The 22,314-nt window shown below is 43.6% G+C and overlaps 1 protein-coding gene across 2 annotated transcripts in view; it reads right to left on the bottom strand.

The window, feature by feature from the left end:
* CACNB4 (calcium voltage-gated channel auxiliary subunit beta 4) overlaps positions 1-20,712 on the bottom strand; it is a 197,798-nt gene extending 177,086 nt beyond the window's left edge. For both annotated transcript variants that reach the window (XM_040357965.1, XM_040357966.1), the window contains exons 1-2: positions 20,102-20,712; positions 12,119-12,202 (exon numbers count right to left, since the gene is read on the bottom strand). In XM_040357965.1, coding sequence (XP_040213899.1) covers positions 12,119-12,202; positions 20,102-20,164 — 147 coding nt within the window. In that variant the 5' untranslated portion in view covers positions 20,165-20,712. The remainder of the gene's footprint in view (positions 1-12,118; positions 12,203-20,101) is intronic.
* Between the last annotated feature and the right edge of the window lie 1,602 nt (positions 20,713-22,314).

The following is a 22,314-nucleotide window of genomic DNA, read 5'->3' as shown; positions in this document are numbered from 1 at the left end:
AATAATAAAAAATAATAATTCTGTCCTCTATTTTGTAGGCGCTATAACTTTTGCGCAAACCAGTCGCTTATTGCGATTTTTTTTTTTTTTACCAAAAATATGTAGAAGAATACATATCAGCCTAGACTGAGAAAAAAATATATTTTTTAAAAAATTGGGCTATTTATTATAGCAACAAGTAAAAATAATTGAATTTTTTTTCAAAATTGTCGCTCTTTTTTTGTTTATAGCGCAAAAAATAAAAACCGTAGAGGTGATCAAATACCACCAAAAGAAAGCTCTACTTGTGGGGAAAAAGGACGTCAATTTTGTTTGGGAGCCACGTCGCACGACCGCGCAATTGTCAGTTAAAGCGACGCAGTGCCGGAAGCTGAAATATCACTGGGGCAGGAGGGGGGTATATGTGCCCAGTAAGCAAGTGGTTAGTATGCAGTATTGCATACTATTGATTATCATTTCCTGCCAGCAGGTGGAGTGCCAGGGACCTTTTCACATGTTTATAGATCCATTCTTATTGTGGACCTTCACCTTTTCCAGGACAAACCTAATTAATCTTAAAAATGCTCCATCCGCCTCCTAATACCTATGCTGACTAACCTGTGTAAGAAAGATGCATGTACTGTACTTGCCTAATTTCAGGCTACTCTGGTCTGGTCATGTGAACCCCTATATCAGCCAGCACTGGCTGCAAGGAAGAAAAAAGAGGGTTTGACAACAGCTGGAATGCCAGGCAGGTTTGGCATCACTCATAGGCTCCTATGGCTCATCCATTCTTGGCGCTCTCTCAGGGATATACATCCCTGGGAATTACAGACCAGTTAGGTTAACGTCAATAGTTTGTAAACTCTTGGAGGGGATAATAAGGGATCATATACAAGATTTTAGTAATGAAAAAAGTATCATTAGTAGAAATCCGCATGGATTCATGAAGAATCAATCTTGCCAAAACAATCTTCTAACCTTCTATGAGGAGGTGAGCTGCCATCTCGATAAAGGAAAGCCCATAGACGTGGTGTATCTGGATTTTGCAAAGGCATTTGATACAGTTCCCCATAAACGTTTACTGTACAAACCAAGGTCTGTCGGCATGGACCATAGGGTGAGTACATGGATTGAAAACTGGCTACAGGGGTGAGTTCAGAGGGTAGTGATAAATGGGGAATACTCGGAATGGTTCGGTGTGGAAAGTGGGTTCTGTCGTGGGACCAATCCTATTTAATTTATTCATGAACGACCTGGAGGATGGGATAATAAGTTTCTGCAGGATGGGGAAACCTTGCAAGAAGATCTGAACAAATTAATGGGGTGGGTAACTACTATACATGGTAATTTATTTTGGGGGGCTCGGGTGCTGGGAGATTCCCCCTAAAACACATGGAGGAAACCCTTTCTGGAGGCACGGGAGCAAGAATAGAGGACAACAGTAGCAGGTCAGCATGTCTGGGAGATCTCCTGATTCCACCAGGTGGGCTGGTGAGTGCCAGTCTGGAGGACTGTGGAGAGAAGATAGTCTGGAGGGCTAGTGAAAGGGGTAGCTGCAGCCAGGCGGGTTGGCAGTGCCAGAAGAGGTGGTGCTGGGATCAGTAGCCACAGGAGTGATGGAAGATGGACACTGAAACTCTGCTACACTACTAAGGGGCTTCTGCCTGTGCTCCTTCATCCAGAGTGGGGGCACCCTAATACAGGAGGTGTGTTACTGGCCAGATCACCAGGTGAAAACAGAGGGGAAAAAAAGCTAACAAACGCATCCAACAAATCTAATGATGCCGCTTTGAAGACTTTTCTACCACATACCTCAGTTCTACATCCTCCTCCTAAAATTCTTCACCCCTCCTAGAAAATCTACTGCCTCCATGCTACAAATCTTTAAGACCCCTTTCACACTGGGGCCTCGGCCACGTTAGTGCTGCTCATTTTAGCGCTTCTTAAACAGCGCTTTTTAGCTGGTAGCGGGCCGGTTTGACCCTAAAGAAGGGGTTAAAAGCGCCCTTGTCGTGGTGCTTCCGAATCGCTTTTCAGTTGCTTTGGAAGCACTGGCCATTCATTTCAATGGGCAAGGCGTTTTAGGAGCGCTAAATACAGTGGCCCAGATTCAGTAAGCAATTGCGCCTGCGTAACCATAGGTTACGCAGCGCAATTGCTTACTTGCTCCGGCGTTACGAATGCTCCTGATTCAGGAACATCGCAACGCCGACTGCAGCCTAAAATCTGCGTGGCATAAGGCTCTTATGCCACGCTGATTTTAGGCTGCATTCTTGCGTTGACCGCTAGGGGGCGCTCCCATATTCTCTTGGTCTGAAACATTAACGGAGCACTTGTGGACATGTGTCCACACCGACTCCCAGTCATCGTCAGATAGGACAACGGACAGGTCAGCATCCCATAGTCGATGGATGTCAGTGTTGGGCTTCGCTGTCGAAATAAGTAGGGAGTATAAGGAAGAAATTAAGTGTTTCTGCGGGTCAGTTTGTGAAATGTAGTTCCGTTCTTGCGGTGACGTCTCTGTAAAGCACGGGCGCCGCAAACCCGGAAATACAGGACAACAAGGACAGAGGAGAGCAGGAGGATGATAATGAAGCAATATTTTCAAAGGTATATAAATAATTTTAATTAAAACGATAACATTGTTCCTACCCAGGACCCATGACACCCCTGACCCAGAACCCTGACTTTCCCACTGACATTCCAGTTGTGGAGCGCCAAACACCCCGCGAACTCCCGACGTTGCGAGCCCATCTCTTTTTCAATAATGGCACACTCCTCTCTCACTCGGACATGTCTGCCAAATTTCCAGACTTCATCATTCCTTTATTTAAGTTCTTCCAGATCTGTCACTTTTTTAACTCCACACCTTCATTGTCAACCTGGCATAGGGCCTTTACACCGTTTGAGCGCCTCTGTTCACAAACTGACCCGCAGAAACACTTGATTTCTTCCTTATACTCCCTACTTATTTCGACAGCGAAGCCCAACACTGACATCCACGTTAATGTTTCAGACCAAGAGAATAGATTTAAAATTTATTCTCGCTGGTATAGGACCCCGGATAAGATACACAAAATTTTTCCCGCTGTTCCCTCTCTACATGCTGGCGATGTACCTCGGATACAGGTACTCTGCTCCATGTACAGTATGGTGGACTTGTCCAATTATCCAACCATTCTGGAGAGAGGTGCATAGGCTTATCTCACAAATTACCACTTTTTCGCCTGACTTCACGCCGGCACAATATCTCCTTCACCACACTTCCCTACCCAAATCGACGTATTACAAATCCCTGACACTGCATCTTATTAACGCTGCTACCCAATGTATACCTATTCGTTGTAGAGACACTCTTCCCCCCCACCGTGGTCAATTGGAGATCCAGGGTAGACAGGATTGAGGAGATGGAGCGGATTATCCACCAAGCCAAAGACTTGCATGACAAATTCAGGCACACTTGGGCTTGCTGGACGCACTACAGGGAAACCCTGAACCCAGTATCTCCCCTCACACCTCCCTCCTCCACCATGCTGACGGACCCGACAGCCAGTGATTAATCCATATGGACTAGCCACCATATCTCTTGCTTCCTACACCTCCTCTTTTTCTCCCCCCGCTACCCTTCCTGGTCCTTAGCTGTACCTCAGTGTGGAAACTGTCTGACTGGATAAACGTCAGGTCAGTCCACCCCCCCCCCCTCTGTTGGCTAGTTCCTCAGGTGACCATAATTTTATACGTATATTCTCATGACATACAATCTCACTACCTTAATTGTCTAGCTCGATACACCATGGGTTGTTGGGACTCGGCTTAATATAGGACCTTGTAAACAGCTCCTGAGTTTTGTTTTTGGGACCCCCCCTCCGCCCACAGTATGATCCCTTTTGGGGTGGGTGGGTGGGGGGCTGCCACTCCTGCGTCCGTTGCTTTACCGTATGCACTGTGGTATCCCCAGTCCCTACTCCCCCATGTTTTAGGTTTACTGACCAGCATAGTTTACAGTTCCATTTTGTAGATCCCCTTGGAAGCTTTAGGATTCTGGATAATACCTCCTTGTGTGCTTCCTGATTCCATGTTTTACTCTATATTGCTTGTTATGATTCCTTGGGAATAAATATGTGCAATGTGCTTTGTAATACTTGCTCTGTGAAATGCATTGAATGCCATGCCTGTAATTGCATATAAAACCCAATAAAATCCTTGGAAAAAAAATAAAAAAACGATAACATTGAACAGCATTATGCTCATGGAAGAGTTACAGGCCAAGTCCCTTGACAACTATGCTAAATTCTCCTTTACTTGGGGTATTTGGAGGCATTACTCTACCTCAGACAAGCTTAAGGCCAAGCTTGGCCCAGTTTGACATCCTAAACTCCCGTTGAGTTCTGACCCACATTTTTTTTTTTTTTTTTGTTTGCCTTAGACTATTGATCTTTATAATGGAGCTGAGCACGCCGCCTCCTCCCTCCCTCCCTTTACCCCTTCCTTTCCCCCCTCTCTTTACTAATGCTTTTTCTATGTCTATTTCCTCTTTGTCTACTTGCCCTTCTTCGGGGCCATTCAACCTAGCCATACCATTGATTCATTGGTTCCCCGTTAGACTTGTACACCAGTCGAGACTACTGGTTAAAGTGGAGTTCCACCCATAAATATAACATTACATCAGTAGTTTTAAAAAAAATGTCATTAGTCCTTTACAATTTTTTTTTTTTTTTAGATGCCTTCAAAGTGTTGTTGCTAGGTAGAATAGTTAATCTTCCCACTTCCTGCACCTAGGTGCTTAATGCTTCCTAACCTACACCGCACAGACTCCTGGGAATGTAGTGGGTGTAACTTTCCAGCAGTCTGTGCACTCCCCAGTCTCAAAGAATCATGTGACTTGGACAGCACAGGTGCTGAAACCTGATCTGACACTGCTTGTGCAGCACTGAGCATGTGCTAGATCTGCAAGGCTGAAATCCAGGAAGTCATACAGTCTGGCTTCATGATGCCCACACTTAAGATGGCCCCATTCAATTTCTATTTTATAAAGTGTCTAAATGCTGTAACAACCTAACAAAACGGACCTTAGTTTACAGACTAACTTTACTAGAATACATTAAGCTTGTGTATTACAGGGGTATTTATATTTAAAAAGTGAAATTGTGGCCGGAACTCCGCTTTAAGGTATAAACCCCTTACTGTTTTGTTGCTTCCTGCACTCCTGCCTTAGTTTTCTTCTTTTTATTTTTCCTACTTCCCTGGTTCCTGGCCGCCGCAGGTTCCCAATGGGGCATCCAGGCCAGGGGTAGCCTCTGCCTGACGCAGGTTTGCAGTGCATATTTTTGTTTGTACCACCAAAGTGCCTGTGAAATATTCATTTGTACACACTTGTTTATTTGGTATGGAAATGTACATGTTTTACATTTTACTGATCGGGTTACCCTTTGTTGGGTACTTGATCTGATGTCTTCTGTTTTCTGTTATATCTGTCTAAAAATTATAATAAATACTTATTGAACCTAAAACGATAACATTCAATATCAGTACCTAGCAGAGATGGATTATAGCTGAAAACATTTTTACCTTTACAACCCCTTTAAGTTTGCCAAAAAAGCGGCTCTGGTAGCGACAAGGTTAAAGCCGCGCCCCATATATACGGGTTTGCTCCTATAACAAGTCTCCTGGATGGTGATATCATCGGGGAGGGGGGTATGACAGCACAGCTTGCGGGGTATATTTGTCCTTGTTTGAGCCATTGGGCTGGTTACTTCATCAATGCCCGAGCACGTTTCCTCCTTCCTGACAGCAATCTCTTTCACCGGTTTCAAATCACTAGTTAGCGATCGCTCTTGCTGAGAATGGCAGAAAGACGAAGGTTAGAAAACCAGAGAGCTGTTAAAAGCCTATTTTTTGCTTGGCACATGTTTAATTTGACATTCAAAGTCTGACCTTAAAATAAAATAAGGCTTTCTGAATTAATTGAAATGCTACATAGTGCTGCGGCAATAATATCCAGAGGGGTCACTGTATAATTAGGCAGCAGGCACCGGCAGCGGGATTAAGATGCCACAAAAACGGCAGCGCATTAGTATAAAAACAAATGTTCTTGATGCTTTTGATCTGATTAAAAGGCAATTCCAGGCAACGAGTGAAATCAGTCATTGGGCTTCTTATCTAGTTGAGGAAACACTGTGACTATGCTAAAATCAGAAGAACCGCTCAGGATCCCTTTAAAATAGAGTCTTACAAAACCCACTTCATCTAGATTAAGCAGCTTTTTCAGTGCTTATGGGGGAGGGGCTGCAGTTTCTTGTTATATGATTCTTTCGCTCTCTCAGAATTTACAGTCATACTCCATGTTGGAAGGCAACATGGTTTAATATCCTAGTTCTGCAATTTCGCTTCCTGGTTCATACAGGCAGGTGGCCCCAAGTTTTAAGGTAACAAGTTGCATTCAAAGCTTTGTAGCATATCAGAATCTGCATAGCAAGGGGTCTGGCTCCTGTCTGGCTAGGACGATAAGATGAAAAACAGTGATTACCACTCTGCAAATAAGCTTCAAAGAGAATAAGGGCTAGCTAAGACGGCCCAGGGCTCATAGAGATGATATGGATGCTTCTTATAGAGGCCATTATAATATATTACAAGGACTACCTTTTGGCAACATCTCATTGGACAGGATGCAAGTGGGGGTGGTTACGAGTGGGTGTGAATGTTTGATTAAAAAGTACACAAAGAAGAGAGATCGGCCTCTTTCACGCCTGGCCTGCTTGTGAGAGCCTAATGGCTGCTGGCTTTGCCCTAACCCTATGGCACTCTTTTGCCATCCAGAGCCCAGCTGACATGAGACCATGTCTAGAGGATTGTGATAAGTATCTTTTGATATTCTGCTGTTTAGTGTGTGACATTAGCATATTCCTATTTTCTTGGGAAATAAATAAGATATTTTTACTAAGCAGATGTGTTTGTTTTCATAGCTAACCTTATGTCATTATGCTTATCAGAGTTTTTATCGACTAGCTAATTCTAGGCTTGGACAAGTTAATACATTTATGCAATAGATAGAGGGAATCCGTAACCAACCATCGGAATATTAGTTTATATACTCCAGTTTTATTATTGTTAGTTGAATTTAGTGTGACTATGGGGGTTGCATACTAAAAGCAAATCCACTTTGCTCTGCAAGTGCACTAATGTGTATTGTTAAAGTAATTTGAGCAGGAGGTAGAAACATTCTCTTCTTTAACTGTATATAAGACTTATATTCTGGTTCTTATAAACTGTCTGATGTATTTCCCTAAACTGAACTACGACTAGTGAATGGGAAAGCCAAGGGGTCGTGGATTGTGTGGTACTGGACACAGGAGTGATACGGCGGACAGACTCATCTTGAGTACGGGGGTCGGTCACATGAGTAAACCCCCCTATCCTTTTTAGCCAAGGAAACTGCCATCTTGGCCTCTGTTTAATCTACAACTGCCATGTTGCTGCACATGTGATCAGTTATGACACCAGCCATTGGATGCTTTGACAGTTTGGTTGAGAGCGCAACCAATGGGAGTGTTACATTTCCAGCACGTGAAATGAAACTGTTTTATGAATGAGTTTATATCCGCTGAATGGGTAATTAACTGGCAAGGAATAACTAAATAGTAATAAAAAACGTAAAAAAAATATATATATTAAAACAAATGTTACTGTAAAAATACATCAGTGGACGAGGTTAGTAGGGCAGTGGACGGGGTCAGTAGGGCAGTGGACGGGGTCAGTAGGGCAGAGGATGGGGTCAGTAGAGCAGTGGATGGTGTCAGTATTTTTTTTTACTTTTTTTATTTTTTTTACAATTTTATTTATTTTTTATTACAATTTTAAAAAAAACTATACATTTTTAGCAGCCCTGTTGAGGGGCTTTGGCGAAATATCAGGGGACTAAACACAAACTTTTGAGACAGAGAAAGGAAATTGAGAACACAGCCCTCAATCTCCATCTCTGCAGCTTCAGCTGCACAGAATGACTTCTGTACAACCACCCTGTTGGGTATTTCTTGATTGAGCAGTGTCGCCGGCTATAGCTGGCAGCACTGATCAGTGTATTCTGACAAAGGGGAAGTCTCCCCGCTGGCAGAATGCAATAACTCAGCAGGGAGGGTCATTTTTTTTCATTCAACCTGCTGGTGGGTTGCCCAACAATCTTCTCATGTTTGACTGGCTAGCTGACTTTACATGTGAGCCATGGTGTGCAGATAGCTTGCACTGGGGATGGTCTTATTGCAGTTGTGACTGGCAGTGAAGGGGTTAACCAGTAGTGGGCTAGTAAGGTGTTAAGTCTGTCCTAGGGAGTGATTCTAACTGTGAGGGGGCTGGGCTTACTGTGACACGACACTGATCACTGCTCCCAATGAGAGGGAGCAGACGATCCGTGTTGTGTCACTAGGCAGAACAGGGAGATGCCTTGTTTACACAGGCATCCTCCCGTTCTGCCGCTCCGTGACACGATCGCGGGACACCGGCGGACATCTAGTCTGTGGGTCCCACGGGCACGGTCACGGAGCTCGCGGCAGGGGCCCACACAACGGCAAATTTAAAGGGACGTACTTCTACGCCCATTTGCCTGTCCGTGCCATTCTGCCATCGTAAAATTGCGTGCGCTGGTCGGCAAGTGGTTAACAAAAAGAACAGAATCCAAACTAAACCTACACACCAGAGAATATGTGACTCCAGGCCTGCCACTGTACACTCCACTAATTACCAGGTAACACTCCATCATTATAACATTGCGAAAACCAATTTCAGAGGAACGCGCTCATTCTGTATAATTCATAGAACTGTAATGACTCCAAGGCTGGACTTCAATATTATTAATGTTATTATTATTCCAGCCTACATAAGTATTGCATTAATAGAAAAATACACGGGAGTATAATATAATACACAAGAGTATAAAATATATATATATATATTTCCTTTTTTTTCCCTATAAATAATAATCATATTTTACACCAATGCCTTGGTTGGGTGGCTTCTGCAGATATCTGCAATTTTATGCTACAGAAACTTATATAGAATGTTTTGTTCCCCTTTATGGCCGAGTACAGACGGTCGTTTTATGCGATGTAAAAAAACGACGTTTTTAAAAACGTCAATTTCATTGACCGTGTGTGGGGGAAAACGTCATTTTAGGTCTTGTAAAAAACGACAAAAAAAAATTGAAGCATGCTTTAATTTTATGTCGTTTTTCAAAACGTCGTTTTTTGTGTCACAGAAATTGACCGTGTGTAGCAAAAAACGACTTTTAAAACAACGTTTTTGAACCCGCGCATGCCCAGAAGCTAGTTATGAAGCGAGCTTCAATGGAAAAAAGTGGTGAACGTAACCTCGCTTTGCTAGAGCATTGTGAAAAAACGATGGTGTGTAGGCATAGTCGTTTTTGAAAATTGAAGTTTCAAAAACGTCGTTTTACTTTTTGGGGGGGTTTTCAGTAAGGACTCGCATGGGCAGCTGGGGGGGTTGTAAAAACCTCAACTTTGTTTTTCTTTCTGCTCCTGACCGCCCATGCAAATTCTAAAGCTACAGTTCCTTAAAAAGTATTCATACCCCTTGAAATTTCCCACATTTTGTCATGCTACAACCAAAAACATAAATGTATTTTATTGGGATTTTATTTGATAGACCAACACAAAGTGGCACATAATTGTGAAGTGGAAGGAAAATCATAAATGGTTTTCAACATTTTTTTACAAATAAATATGTGAAAAGTGTGGTGTGCATTTGTATTTTTATTCAGCCCCCCTGAGTCAATACTTTGTAGAACCACATTTCTCTGCAATTACAGATGTAAGTCTTTTTGGGGATGTCTCTACCAGCTTTGCAAAATAGCTCAAGCTCTGTCAGATTGGACGGAGAGCGTCTGTGAACAGCAATGTTCAAGTCTTGCCACAGATTCTCAATTGAATTAAGGTCTGGACTTTGGCTGGGCCATTCTAACACATGAATATGCTTTGATTTAAACCATTCCATTGTAGCTCTGGCTGCATGTTTAGGGTTGTTGTCCTGCTGGAAGGTGAACCTCCACCCCAGGTTCAAGTCTTTTGCAGACTCTGAGGCCTCGTACACACGACGGGACATGTCCGATGAAAACGGTCCGCGGACCGTTTTCATCGGACATGTCCGCTGGCGGATTTTGGTCTGATGGCTGTACACACCATCAGACCAAATTTCCCGCGGACAGCGAACGCGCATGTGAGGGCTTTTGGCCGAGCGGACATGTCCGGTGAGTCGTACAGACGACCGAACATGTCCGACGGACAGGCTTCCAGTGGACATGTTTCTTAGCATGCTAAGAAACATTTGTCCGCTGGAAACCTGTCTGATCCGCCGGAAAATTGTCCGGTCGGCCGTACACACGACCGAACATGTCCGGAAAATGGTCCGCCGGACCAGTTTCAGCGGACATGTTCGGTCGTGTGTACGAGGCCTTACATCTTTTTTCTAAGATTGCCCAGTATTTGGCTCCATCCATCCTTCCATCAACTCTGACCAGCTTCCCTGTCCCTGCTGAAGAAAATCATCCCCACAACATGATGCTGGCACCACCATGTTTCACAGTGGGGATGATGTGTTCAGGGTGCAGTGTTAGTTTTCTGCCACACAGCATTTTGCTTTTAGGCCACAAAGTTCATTTTTGGTCTCATCTAAACCAAAGCCCCTTCTTCAACATGAATGATAATGTAATATGCGCTGAATATTAACTCCTGTGGTGTAAACCTTTAAACAACAATACAAATGGTGGTACAATTATATATAGACAAAACCATAGTATTAGTCCCAATAGGTGCTGGGTGTGTGCTCAATCACTGCACTCCCTGTGTAGTAAACCAAGCACAATGCTGTTTAAGACGTGAATAGTGTTGGGTGCGATCAACCTCCCTACTCTCAGTTAGCTGCCTCACATGCAGGTGTCAGATCTTCCACATAGTACAGCTCATGTAAGACAAAGAGAGAAAAAGAGAGATCCTCAGCGCAATTATGTAAACCATTAGGAGACAGATGATATGCTTGAGATAAGGGCGCACTCACGAATCCCCCGGACACAACAGGCAACAACAATCCTCCTTTAGCCGCTCAGGTTTAGATGTCCTCCTCATTCGGATGTGCAATCCGTCATTCCCGTTCGTAGCTCCTCCCCCACGCGTTACATCACTGGACACAGGACTTAGTCATGGGTTACCTGTGTATTCTTGTATTTATTTTTTTGGTCAACCCAGCAGGTTGAGCGAAGAAAAACTGACAACTCTGCTTGGGAGCTGCTGTAATAACAATCAGATGTTAGTACAGTGATCTCTCCCGCTGAGCTATTGTGTTCGGACAGGGCGGCGCCCCCCCGCCAGAACACTCCGGTCAGTGCTCTCAGCCATTGGTCGGGAGCCGGTCGGCTGCTGGTTTTCCGGCATGTTAGTCCGATAGATGACAAACCCTCTCTGTGCAGCAGCTGAAAGCCAATGGGAGGGAGATGAGTAGAAGTCAGCTTTCAGCTGCTGCAGAGAGCCATACAGGTGACTGGTTCCAGTAATTGCTGACTGATGAGGATTGTGAGGTGGGAGGAGCTGGAGGAGACCCTAGCTCCTGATTTTAGCATAGGTGTCACTGCTGCGAGACACCACCGTAGTAAGGGTTCCATGCTATGAAAATAATTTTGCGGTTAGGGGTCCCCACAATTTGTGAAATGTTATCAACGGGTCACGACACTAGAAAGGTTGAGAACCACTGCCTTAGAAGAACTATTTTCAATGTAACATATTTTAAAGTCCAGGAATCCTTTAAAATACCATATGCAATGAAAGCATACAGTATCTAGATCACAGGAGCGGAGAATCACTGTTAGTTCTAAGCAGATTGAGGACACATAATGACCTGACTTCACACCAAATGGTAAAAAAAAAAAAAAGTTATCCTAAAATGATCTGTGAACAGATGCTTGGTTCAGTTTTATAAGGAGATTCAGATGTTAGATTAGTGGAATTAAAAAGTTTATGGAGATTATTTACTACTTTTTGATGAAAATCTAATCATATTTCTTCTATCCAAAGTAAAAGGCATAAGAACACTTGGACAATGGGAAGAATTATACAGTGTGAGAATGGATGAACTGTACCTGTCTGAGAATAAAGCTGGTGGAGGTGGTACTCCCATCGGATCGCTTTAATCTACTTCTTCTGGATGCGGTCCCTCTGGACACCTGAGAAACACAACATTTCCAGAGTTCAGGGATCACCAAAAAGTTCCCAATGGATTCTGTTACACAATACACTGGTCATTATCATGTGCTATAAATCTGCTATGCAAAGCCCAATATTTGCAATCAATTCATTCATTTCAACACCTTTTCATTGGGTGAGATCAATAATCTCCTATTGCATAGCTCCCAACTGTCCCAGATTTTGAGGGACGGTCCCTGATTTGGAAAAAAAGTCCCGCTGTCCCTCTTTCCTCCTCATTTGTCCCTCATTTTGGTCTGATCTCTATAGTTGTATATGCAAATCTTTTATCTTTCGATAAGTGTTCCCCAGTGCTAAACATCTCATTAATTTTCTAAATTGCTGCATTTGTAAGTTTCATAAGCCAGTATAACGGAATAGTAGCTCTAAAACAGCACTTGTGGGTTTAACCAATCTCCTTTAAGGGGGCGTGACAGGGGGTGTGTCATATGCCTACATACTTTTGCTAATAGGTGTCCCTCGTTCCCATCTCAAAAAGTTGGGAGGTATGTTATTGTATTGCTTCTAGAAGTGACTGGCACCCATCTGTACACATTGCTCCACTATTCTGATACTTTGCTTCCCACCTGTGGCAAAAATAATCACTCCCGTCACATTGTGGTCGCAGCGTTGGTGAGGGAATTACAAGATAAAACAGGAAGTCAAACGCCTCTGAAAAGCTATCCAAAGGTGCAGCAGTTTAGATATACCGTATTTATCGGCGTATACCACGCACTTTTTTGCCCTGAAAATCAGGGAAAAATCGTGGGTGCGCGATTTACGCCGATACCCGTGCCGAGTTTGAACCACTGCGCCGGCATATACAGAGCGCAGTACACTCGGGTATAGTCGGGCAGGATAGGCTTCTCTCGTGGTCACGTCCTGTGCGTCCTGTACGTCCTTTACGCAAGAGGAGCCGAGCCTGCCCGACTATACCCGAGTGTACTGCGCTCGGTATATGCCGGCGCAGTGGTTCAAGCTTAGCGCGGGAAGCGGGGATCGAGTGGGGAGGACACCACGATAGCTGCAGAAGGACGCCGGACCTGACGAGGAGGACACCACCGAAGCCGCAGACGGACCCCGGACCCGCCGATGCCGCCGCGCAAGACACCAAAACTGTAAGTACTAAAATATTTTTTTTACAGGAATGCGGGGTCCACATTAGGGGTGCGCGCTATACGCCGGAGCGCGCAATATCCCGATAAATACGGTAAGTCTAAACTTATCTAGACATAATTCTAAACTTATCCCTAGTTGATAATGATACAAACTCCCATGCACTGGAAGACAGCGTGTAAGCAGGGGTTAGTACTCCTTTTAGTAAGGTCCCTCCTTTTGGGCGGTGGCCAGTAGGTGGAGTGTGGTGTCCCTATAAACATGGTGTGGGCGGAGTCCTAGGCAGCGGAGTAATGGGAACAGGCTACCCCTTATATCTGCAAGGAACTGCAAGTCTGTAGCCTGGGAAGGACAGTACCCAGATAGCAAGCAATTGTGCTGCAAATTTGAAAATGACTTGCTAAGTTATTGCTAGACTTGCCAGGCTTCACAAATTTGTTGCACAATTGTACAAGTCCGCATTGCATGACTCCAGATCAACTTTCTTTGCAAACATTCTGCAAGTCGGCTGCAAATTCTGGTTCAGTAATGTTGTGCAATAGTCATCCCACCACAGGGGGCACTGTGACTGAATTTTCATGCTGTATACTTGCAGAGCTTTTGCTGTAGTCTCACCACTGCAACTTTGCTCTTGCTAGAGACTTGCCACAGAAATTTGCTACAAATTTTATAAGTGTCAACTAGATCTCTGTGTTCTGATATTGAACTGTGTTCTGTATGTGTAGCTATTGCACAGAGAAAGACACTGTAGGGGTTCAAGAAATATTGTGACTACTATAAAACTGTTAAAAAAGGTGGGCCTCAGACCTAGAGAATGTGAGTGGCCAAGATGGCGGAGTCTCTTCCCTTACAGGTGTGTATACCCTTTTTCATCTCTGGGAATAAAGGAAATGGGAGGAACCTTGGCCAGCTTGGTAGGAGCTAGCAGCAAATTAAGAGGGCTTTCAAGTGTTGTAAGTTGGAAGTCAGGCATTTGACCGGACAGAATCTGTATGGCATCAAGGGGCCAATATGTGTCCCAGCTCCAGAGTTTACACAAAGTAAAGGAAGTGAATCTAAAGAAGAAAAATTGTTTTGGCTGCTAATAAAGTGGGCAAATATTTTAAAAAATCCATCATCTGCATGGGTCATAGTGCTCACATGTTTCCACTCAACCGACAATATATTTCCATGAAGAAATATTCAAGACACTCTTAACTTGCAATTCTCTTTATTGTGACAATTCAGCAAAATTTAACAGCCATTTTGCACAAACATACAATTTTTCAAAGAGTGGGATATAATCCATCATACCATGCCTTAAGACAGGGCCGATCCTGGGAGGGTGCACTGCGCCCAGGCGCCGCAGAGGTAGGGGTGCCAAAGTGCTCCCCTCCCTCCTCCTCTCCTTGTGTGTGGGCACACCCACCCAGGGGCGGACTGACCACCAGCATCGCGCCCTGCTCAGAAAACACCCCGCTCAGCCCCTACTGAAGTCCGCCCAATCTACCATCCCAGCATGTGTCCGGCCGTGGCTCCTACCCGGTGGTTGCCTAGCAGCGGGACGCTGTAGACGGTTGACTGGTTGGTTAAAGTACCATGACGCCAAAGAAGGAGGGAATGAATAGCGTTGGTGGGAGAAGGTGGCAGAGGAGAGGACCAGAGGGTCACCGAGGAGAACAAGGAGTTCTACAAACTCCAAATCTGGGATCTGGAGGGCTGCCTGGAGAGGTGAGGGGGAGGGGGCTGCAAGTCTCAGCATGCCCTGACTAGAATTACAGGAACCATAAATCTCAGGTGTGGTAGCACTACAACTCCCAGCATGCCATGGCAGAGTAAAAGGAGCGATAGCCAGCATTTCCAAAGGGAGATGTCAGTGACATATTTTCCTTAGGGCTCTTTTACATCGCAGTCTCTGCGCTCCCTGTGCACGCAGAGCACTGTGCTCCGAACCCACCCACTTGTGACATTAGGGAATCAATATTCGATATTGTCTTCCAGCTTCTCCTCCCGGCCAATCAGGACAGGAGGCGGACCTTAGGACCGGATTAGCCGGGAGGAGAACCCAGGGAAGCTGCAACCTGAATGGCGTAAGTGCGGACCTGGGGGGGGGGGGGGTTGTTTGCCACTTCCCCCAAAAAAATGGAGTACCACCCACCACTGCTCCCTAGTTTAAAAGTATTGTAGACTGAAGATTCAGATTCTTGCGTATGCTCATGACCATTTGTTTATAATGTTAAAATGTTAACCTCTTGCTACCTATGTAATGCATATGTGCAGCGAAGAGGGTGGGCTTTATACAATGCACACATGCATTAATGGGTGGCCAAGGTTTCACTGCTCACAGTGACTCAGCTGTCAAAGTAAGGTGACCAGATTTTTAAAATGATATTTGGGGACATATTTGTATTTCTTTTTTTCACTATTAATGGCGGCAATCAATGACTCTCTGCCCGTTGCGGCCCGCCTCACAGCCTGTTAAGTCTTACTCTCCGGGCCCCGGCTACTACTGGGTGGGGAGCGGAGGAAGATCACTCTGCCAGGGAAGGCAAGGAGATAAGCAGGCTGGCGCCTGGCTAGGACTTGAGCCGAGCTGAATGGGCATGCACCCAAAATTAAAGACATAGGCCCAGATTCACAAAGCACTTACGCCGACATATAGCAAGTTGCGCCGACGTAAGTGCAAATGTGCGCCGGCGTATGTGTGCGCCAGACCCACAAACCAACACGCGCCCAAAAACAGGCTACACCTAGCCGGCGTATCTTCCACACGCCGGCGTAGGGTGGGCGCACACATGGGCTGGGTGCATGGTGCCGCTCCCATTGATTAGCCATTCAAACATACAAATGAGGGAAATACGCCGATTTACAAACGTGCGTGTGCCCGGCGCATGGTACGCGAAATGCACGTAAGTTGTACGTCCGGCGTAAAGTTATTCCCCATACATGAGGTGCAACCCGGCAAAAGACATGCACAGGTCTGCACCAGGGAACACAAGCCGGCGTATAATGCGTTGGACGTGTGTCTGGCTGGGCGTACGTTATGTTCACGGCGTACGTAGTGACCGTTAGGCAGTTGTGCCGGCATAGTTGTGAGCAGGCGCAGGGGGGTGCTGTGTATGTGTCCACGTCACGGCGAATGCGCCGTTCGTGATACGTACCTTTCTGGCGCTCGGCCCATCAATTGAGTGGGTTCACGCCCACTTCCACCTCCATGTACCTTCGAAACCCACGCCACGCTGGCGCAGCGTTGGGAGCACTGACTTGCTGAATGCAATGCTTGCCTCTCTGCGCTGTGTTGGCGTAGCGTACAGAGTTTGCTCTACGGCGGCGTAAGGTGCGCCTTGCTCTCTGTGAATCTGGGGACTGTCCCTGGAAACCGATCCCCGGTCTGGTCACCCTATGTCAAAGACAACTCCTGATCTCTAGTAATGATCAGAAGCTGATGAGACCATCTCCTGATCATGTGACCACGGTGACAGCCAATCAGTGGTCATGAGATCAGGTAGAACTCTCCCCCAACCCCTGGTGGTAATAGCCCAGTTAGAGGGGCATATACAAACTCCTACCTCGTGTCCATGTTTATTTTAGAACATCATACAAAAATTCAAGCACTTTGCTATGTGCTCCTGTCTATGGCATAATGCGCTCTTTCAGCCCCAGGGGCCAACGGGCCGTCGGCAGTCATTAGGAGTGCACACTGGATGCCCCCATTTTGACAAACAAGTGCAAGATAAAATGTAAAAGTATAAATCAGCATTTAAAAAGAAACAGAAATACAGTTTAGTAGCATTGACATATATCTGAGTATGTAGTCATTTCTGGTCCTCTTAGTATTTTGAAAGAACTTAGAAGCAACATGCACCAGGAAAATATTAATATTATTATTATACAGGTATAGTAAAACAGTTTGCACAGTGATTCATAAAATAGATTGCTAGCTTTTATGAACAGGGCCCTCTGGTAGTGAATTGTAATGTGTTTGTATTGTTTCCCTTTACAGAAAAACCTTGGTTTGAGAGTAACTTGGTTTGAGAGCGTTTTGCAAGACAAGCAAAATATTTTAATACATTTTTCCTTGATATACAAGCAATGTCTTGATATAAGAGTAGCGTCATGTCACAACTGAGTATAAAAAAAGAAGAGAGGAGCCTCTAAGTGTAGCAATACGGTTACATTTAATGAAGGTACAACATTTAGCAACTTATTGCTACACTTAGAGGCGCCTCTCTTCTCTTTTATACCCTGTAAAAAAAATGCTTTGATATACAAGTGCTTTGGATTACAAGCTTGTTTCTGGAATGAATTATGCTCGCAAACCAAGGTTTTACTGTATTTTATAAATTAAAATGTAAATCCTGTATAATAATAATAAAACAAAAAAAATGTAGCGCTAATTATATGTGAATTATCAGAGAAAAATATTTATCTATGTTTTTGAGATTTATTTTATATTTTTCTCTGATAATTCACATATAATTAGCGCTACATTTTTTTTTGTTTTATATGTGAATTATCAGAGAAAAATATAAAATAAATCTCAAAAACATAGATAAATAAAACCAAAAGTGCTCAAAATTGTTATTCTTATTTATGGACTTTGAGCACTTTTGGTGTTATTTATCTATGTTTTTGAGATTTATTTTATAACACCAAAAGTGCTCAAAGTCCATAAATAAGAATCAAAATTTTGAGCACTTTTGGTTTTATTTATCTATGTTTTTGAGATTTATTTTATATTTTTCTCTGATAATTCACATATAAAACAAAAAAAAAATGTAGCGCTAATTATATGTGAATTATCAGAGAAAAATATAAAATAAATCTCAAAAACATAGATAAATAAAACCAAAAGTGCTCAAAATTTTGATTCTTATTTATGGACTTTGAGCACTTTTGGTGTTATTTATCTATGTTTTTGGGATTTATTTTATATTTTTCTCTGATAATTCACATATAATTAGCGCTACATTTTTTTTGTTTTATATGTTTTTGCTTGCAGAATTGATCTTATTCTGTGGTGTTGGCTGCCATTTATATGTTATTTTAGGTAGCGCGGTGATATATATACACCTAATAATAATAATACCCCAAGAAATTATTATTATACAAGTATAGCGCCAACAGTTTGCAGACTGCTATATAAATCCTGTAAAATAATAATAATTCCTCAAGAAAATATTAATATTAATAAATATAATACAGTTGTGGCGCCAACAGTTTGACGACTGTTATATAAATCCTGTATAATAATTATAATTCTCCAAGAAAATATTAATAAATACTATACAGTTATAGCGCCAACAGTTTGCACAGAGCTTCACAAAATAGATTGCAAGCTCTCATGAACAGAGCCCTCTGAACACTCTTGTATTGAATTGGATTGTCTCCTTTATTTGGTAAATTGCTGTGCAAACTGTTAGCACTCATAGGTGTGCACAGCCTATTGCATTAGGGTGTGCACCCCAAAGCTCAAACACAAACCATTAGGGGGCTTTGTGAAATATCGGGGGTCTAAACAGGGGGAATCTGCGCCACACGGGGTGATTAGGGAGTGCCCAGGCACACCTAGCACACCCTGTGTGCACACCTATGTTGGCACTATATAAATCCTGTATAATAATAATAATAATAATAAAGGGAGGCAGTACATTTACGATGCAATTCAAGACAAGAGGGCGAGGAGGGCCCTGCTCGTGAGAGCTTGCAATCTTTATCGCTATGCTTAACCCCTTCCCGACCGCTGCATGTACATATACGTCGGCAGAATGGCACGTACAGGCACATTGGCGTACCTGTACGTATCTGCCTTCTAGCGGGTGGGTGGCCCGATCGGGACCCCCCCCCCCTACACGTGGCAGGCGGGTTCCCTCGGGGAGCGATCCGGGACGACGGCGTGGCTATTTGTTTATAGCCGCTCCGTCACGATCGCTCCCCGGAGCTGAAGAACGGGGAGAGCCGTATGTAAACACAGCTTCCCCGTGCTTCACTATGGCGCTGCATCGATCGAGTGATCCCCTTTATAGGGAGACTCGATCGATGACGTCATTCCTACAGCCACACCCCCCTATAGTTGTAAACACACACTAAGTGAACACTAACTCCTACAGCGCCACCTGTGGTTAACTCCCAAACTGCAACTGTCATTTTCACAATAAACAATGCAATTTAAATGCATTTTTTGCTGTGAAAATGACAATGGTCCCAAAAATGTGTCAAAATTGTCCGAAGTGTCCGCCATAATGTCGCAGTCACGAAAAAAATCGCTGATCGCCGCCATTAGTAGTAAAAAAAAAAATTATTAATAAAAATGATTAATAAAAATGCAATAAAACTATCCCCTATTTTGTAAACGCTATAAATAAACGCTTATAGGGATTTTTTTTACCAAAAATAGGTAGAAGAATACGTATCGGCCTAAACTGAGGAAAAAAAAAATGTATATATGTTTTTGGGGGATATTTATTATAGCAAAAAGTAAAATATATTGAATTTTTTTCAAAATTGTCGCTCTATTTTTGTTTATAGCGCAAAAAATAAAAACCGCAGAGGTGATCAAATACCACCAAAAGAAAGCTCTATTTGTGGGGAAAAAAGGACGCCAATTTTTTTTGGGAGCCACGTCGCACGACCGCGCAATTGTCTGTTAAAGCGACGCAGTCCCGAACTGTAAAAACACCTTGGGTCTTTAGGCAGCATATTGGTCCGGTCCTTAAGTGGTTAAATCTGTTCCGAACCTTCTCAAAGTACATCCTAGTTTTCTTGGAAGAGACAGAGAGTTGTACCTGGAAGATTGGAGTGTTCAGAGCCTCTGATATCCCGTTTTTTGGGTACGAATTCCTGGACATGACTACAAGGACATGTTCCTCCCAGCCCAAGGGTTGCAGGGGGACCTCAATACCCGGTCACCAGAGCTCATCAGGTTTCTGGTGGGACCTGTCCATCATCTGAGTCTTCTCCAGGGATGTCATCCTCACCACAGCACCACAATCCTCATTGGAGAGAGCCGGAAAGAACCGACCGGCCGATCGACTCGTCACCAGACCAAAGTCTGGGCATCAGGTCCACAATGCAGCCTCAGATGACAACTGTCTGGAAGCCCTTCAGTGCCTGGAAGGTGCTTGCAGGCTGTGACCTACCTCTCAAGGTCTTCCTGGAAAAAGAGGAGATGTGGACTGGCAATCTCGAAATGTGAATTGGAAAACGACAATCTGATAGGCTGACGTTTCTCCCAGGACCTGCCTTAACCGAAGAGATGTGAATTAACCTTTCAAGCCCCTGAGAGAATTTATTCCATTTTTTCTTCTTTCCTCTCAGCTGTGCCTGCTCTAGTTGGCTTTGGCTGTATTCCCACCCTGCTTCCTCGGTGCTGCAATCCTCTCTGCTCGTGATTTTTGATGAACACTCTAGGGGTCTGCGTGCTCAGATGATTATTTTAGGAACGCTTTGCATGAAATGCTGGCAGTAGCTTTTCACAAGGCATTGCCATATGTCCTCCGCGCATCACTGTTCTCTCTAATCTTCCACTTTTCTTGGGGACATTCTGTGCAGGATCCTATCTGCAGACTTTGTATCGGGATCAGTGATTTCTTTCCCTCTTCCTCTTCTCTCTCTGCACTGAGTTTAGCTCAGGCCTGGAAGACATCCAGATAATTGGTACCTTCATACCATTTTTGCATTGTCACTATTCCTAGAGTTCTTGTTTACATCACACTCAACACAAAGCTTTACAGCTAAACTCTAACCTTACCTTCAAGGGGTTGTAAAGGTTTGTTTTTTATTTTCTAAATCGGTTCCTTTAACCACTTAAGACCCGGACCATTATGCAAGTAAAGGACCTGGCCCCTTTTTGTGATTCGGGACTGCGTCGCTTTAAAGCGGAGTTCCGGCCACAATTTCACTTTTTAAATATAAATACCCCTGTAATACACAAGCTTAATGTATTCTAGTAAAGTTAGTCTGTAAACTAAGGTCCGTTTTGTTAGGTTGTTACAGCATTTAGACACTTTATAAAATAGAAATTGACTGGGGCCATCTTAAGTGTGTGCATCATGAAGCCAGACTGTATGACTTCCTGGATTTCAGCCTTGCAAATCTCGCACATGCTCAGTGCTGCACAAGCAGTGTCAGATCAGGTTTCAGCACCTGTGCTGTCCAAGTCACATGATTCTTTGAGACTGGGGAGTGCACAGACTCCTGGAAAGTTACACCCACTACATTCCCAGGAGTCTGTGCGGTGTAGGTTAGGAAGCATTAAGCACCTAGGTGCAGGAAGTGGGAAGATTAACTATTCTGCCTAGCAACAACACTTTGAAGGCATCTAAAAAAAAAAAAAAAAAAATTCTTAAAGGACTGACATTTTTTTAAAACTACTGATGTAATGTTATATTTATGGGTGGAACTCCACTTTAAGTGGCAATTGCGTGGTCGTGCGACGTGGCTTCCAAACAAAATTGGCGTCCTTTTTTCCCCACAAATAGACCTTTCTTTTGGTGGTATTTGATCACCTCTGTGGTTTTTATTTTTTGCGCTATAAACAAAAATAGAGCGACAATTTTTAAAAAAATTAATATTTTTTACTTTTTGCTTTTTGCTATAATAAATATCCCCAAAAAATATATATAAAAAACATGTTTTTCCCATAGTTTAGGCCGATACGTATTCTTCTACATATTTTTGGTAAAAAAAAAAAATCGCAATAAGCGTTTATTGATTGGTTTGTGCAAAAGTTCTAGAGTCTACAAATAGAATAGTTTAATGGCATTTTTATTAATATATATTTTTTTTATTAGCAATGGCGGCGATCAGCGTTTTTTTTATTTTATCGTGACTGTGACATTATGTCGGACACATCTGACACTTTTGGCGCTATTTTGGGACCATTCACAATTATACAGCGAACAGTGCTATAAAAATGCACTGATTACTGTGTAAATTTGAAGCGCAGTGAAGGGGTTAACCAGTAGGGGGCGCTGAAGGGGTTAAGCGTGTCCTAGGG

The sequence above is a fragment of the Rana temporaria genome, chromosome 6, assembly GCF_905171775.1.
Source record: "Rana temporaria chromosome 6, aRanTem1.1, whole genome shotgun sequence".
NCBI lineage: Eukaryota > Metazoa > Chordata > Amphibia > Anura > Ranidae > Rana > Rana temporaria.
This window is presented reverse-complemented; position numbering and strand designations above follow the sequence as displayed.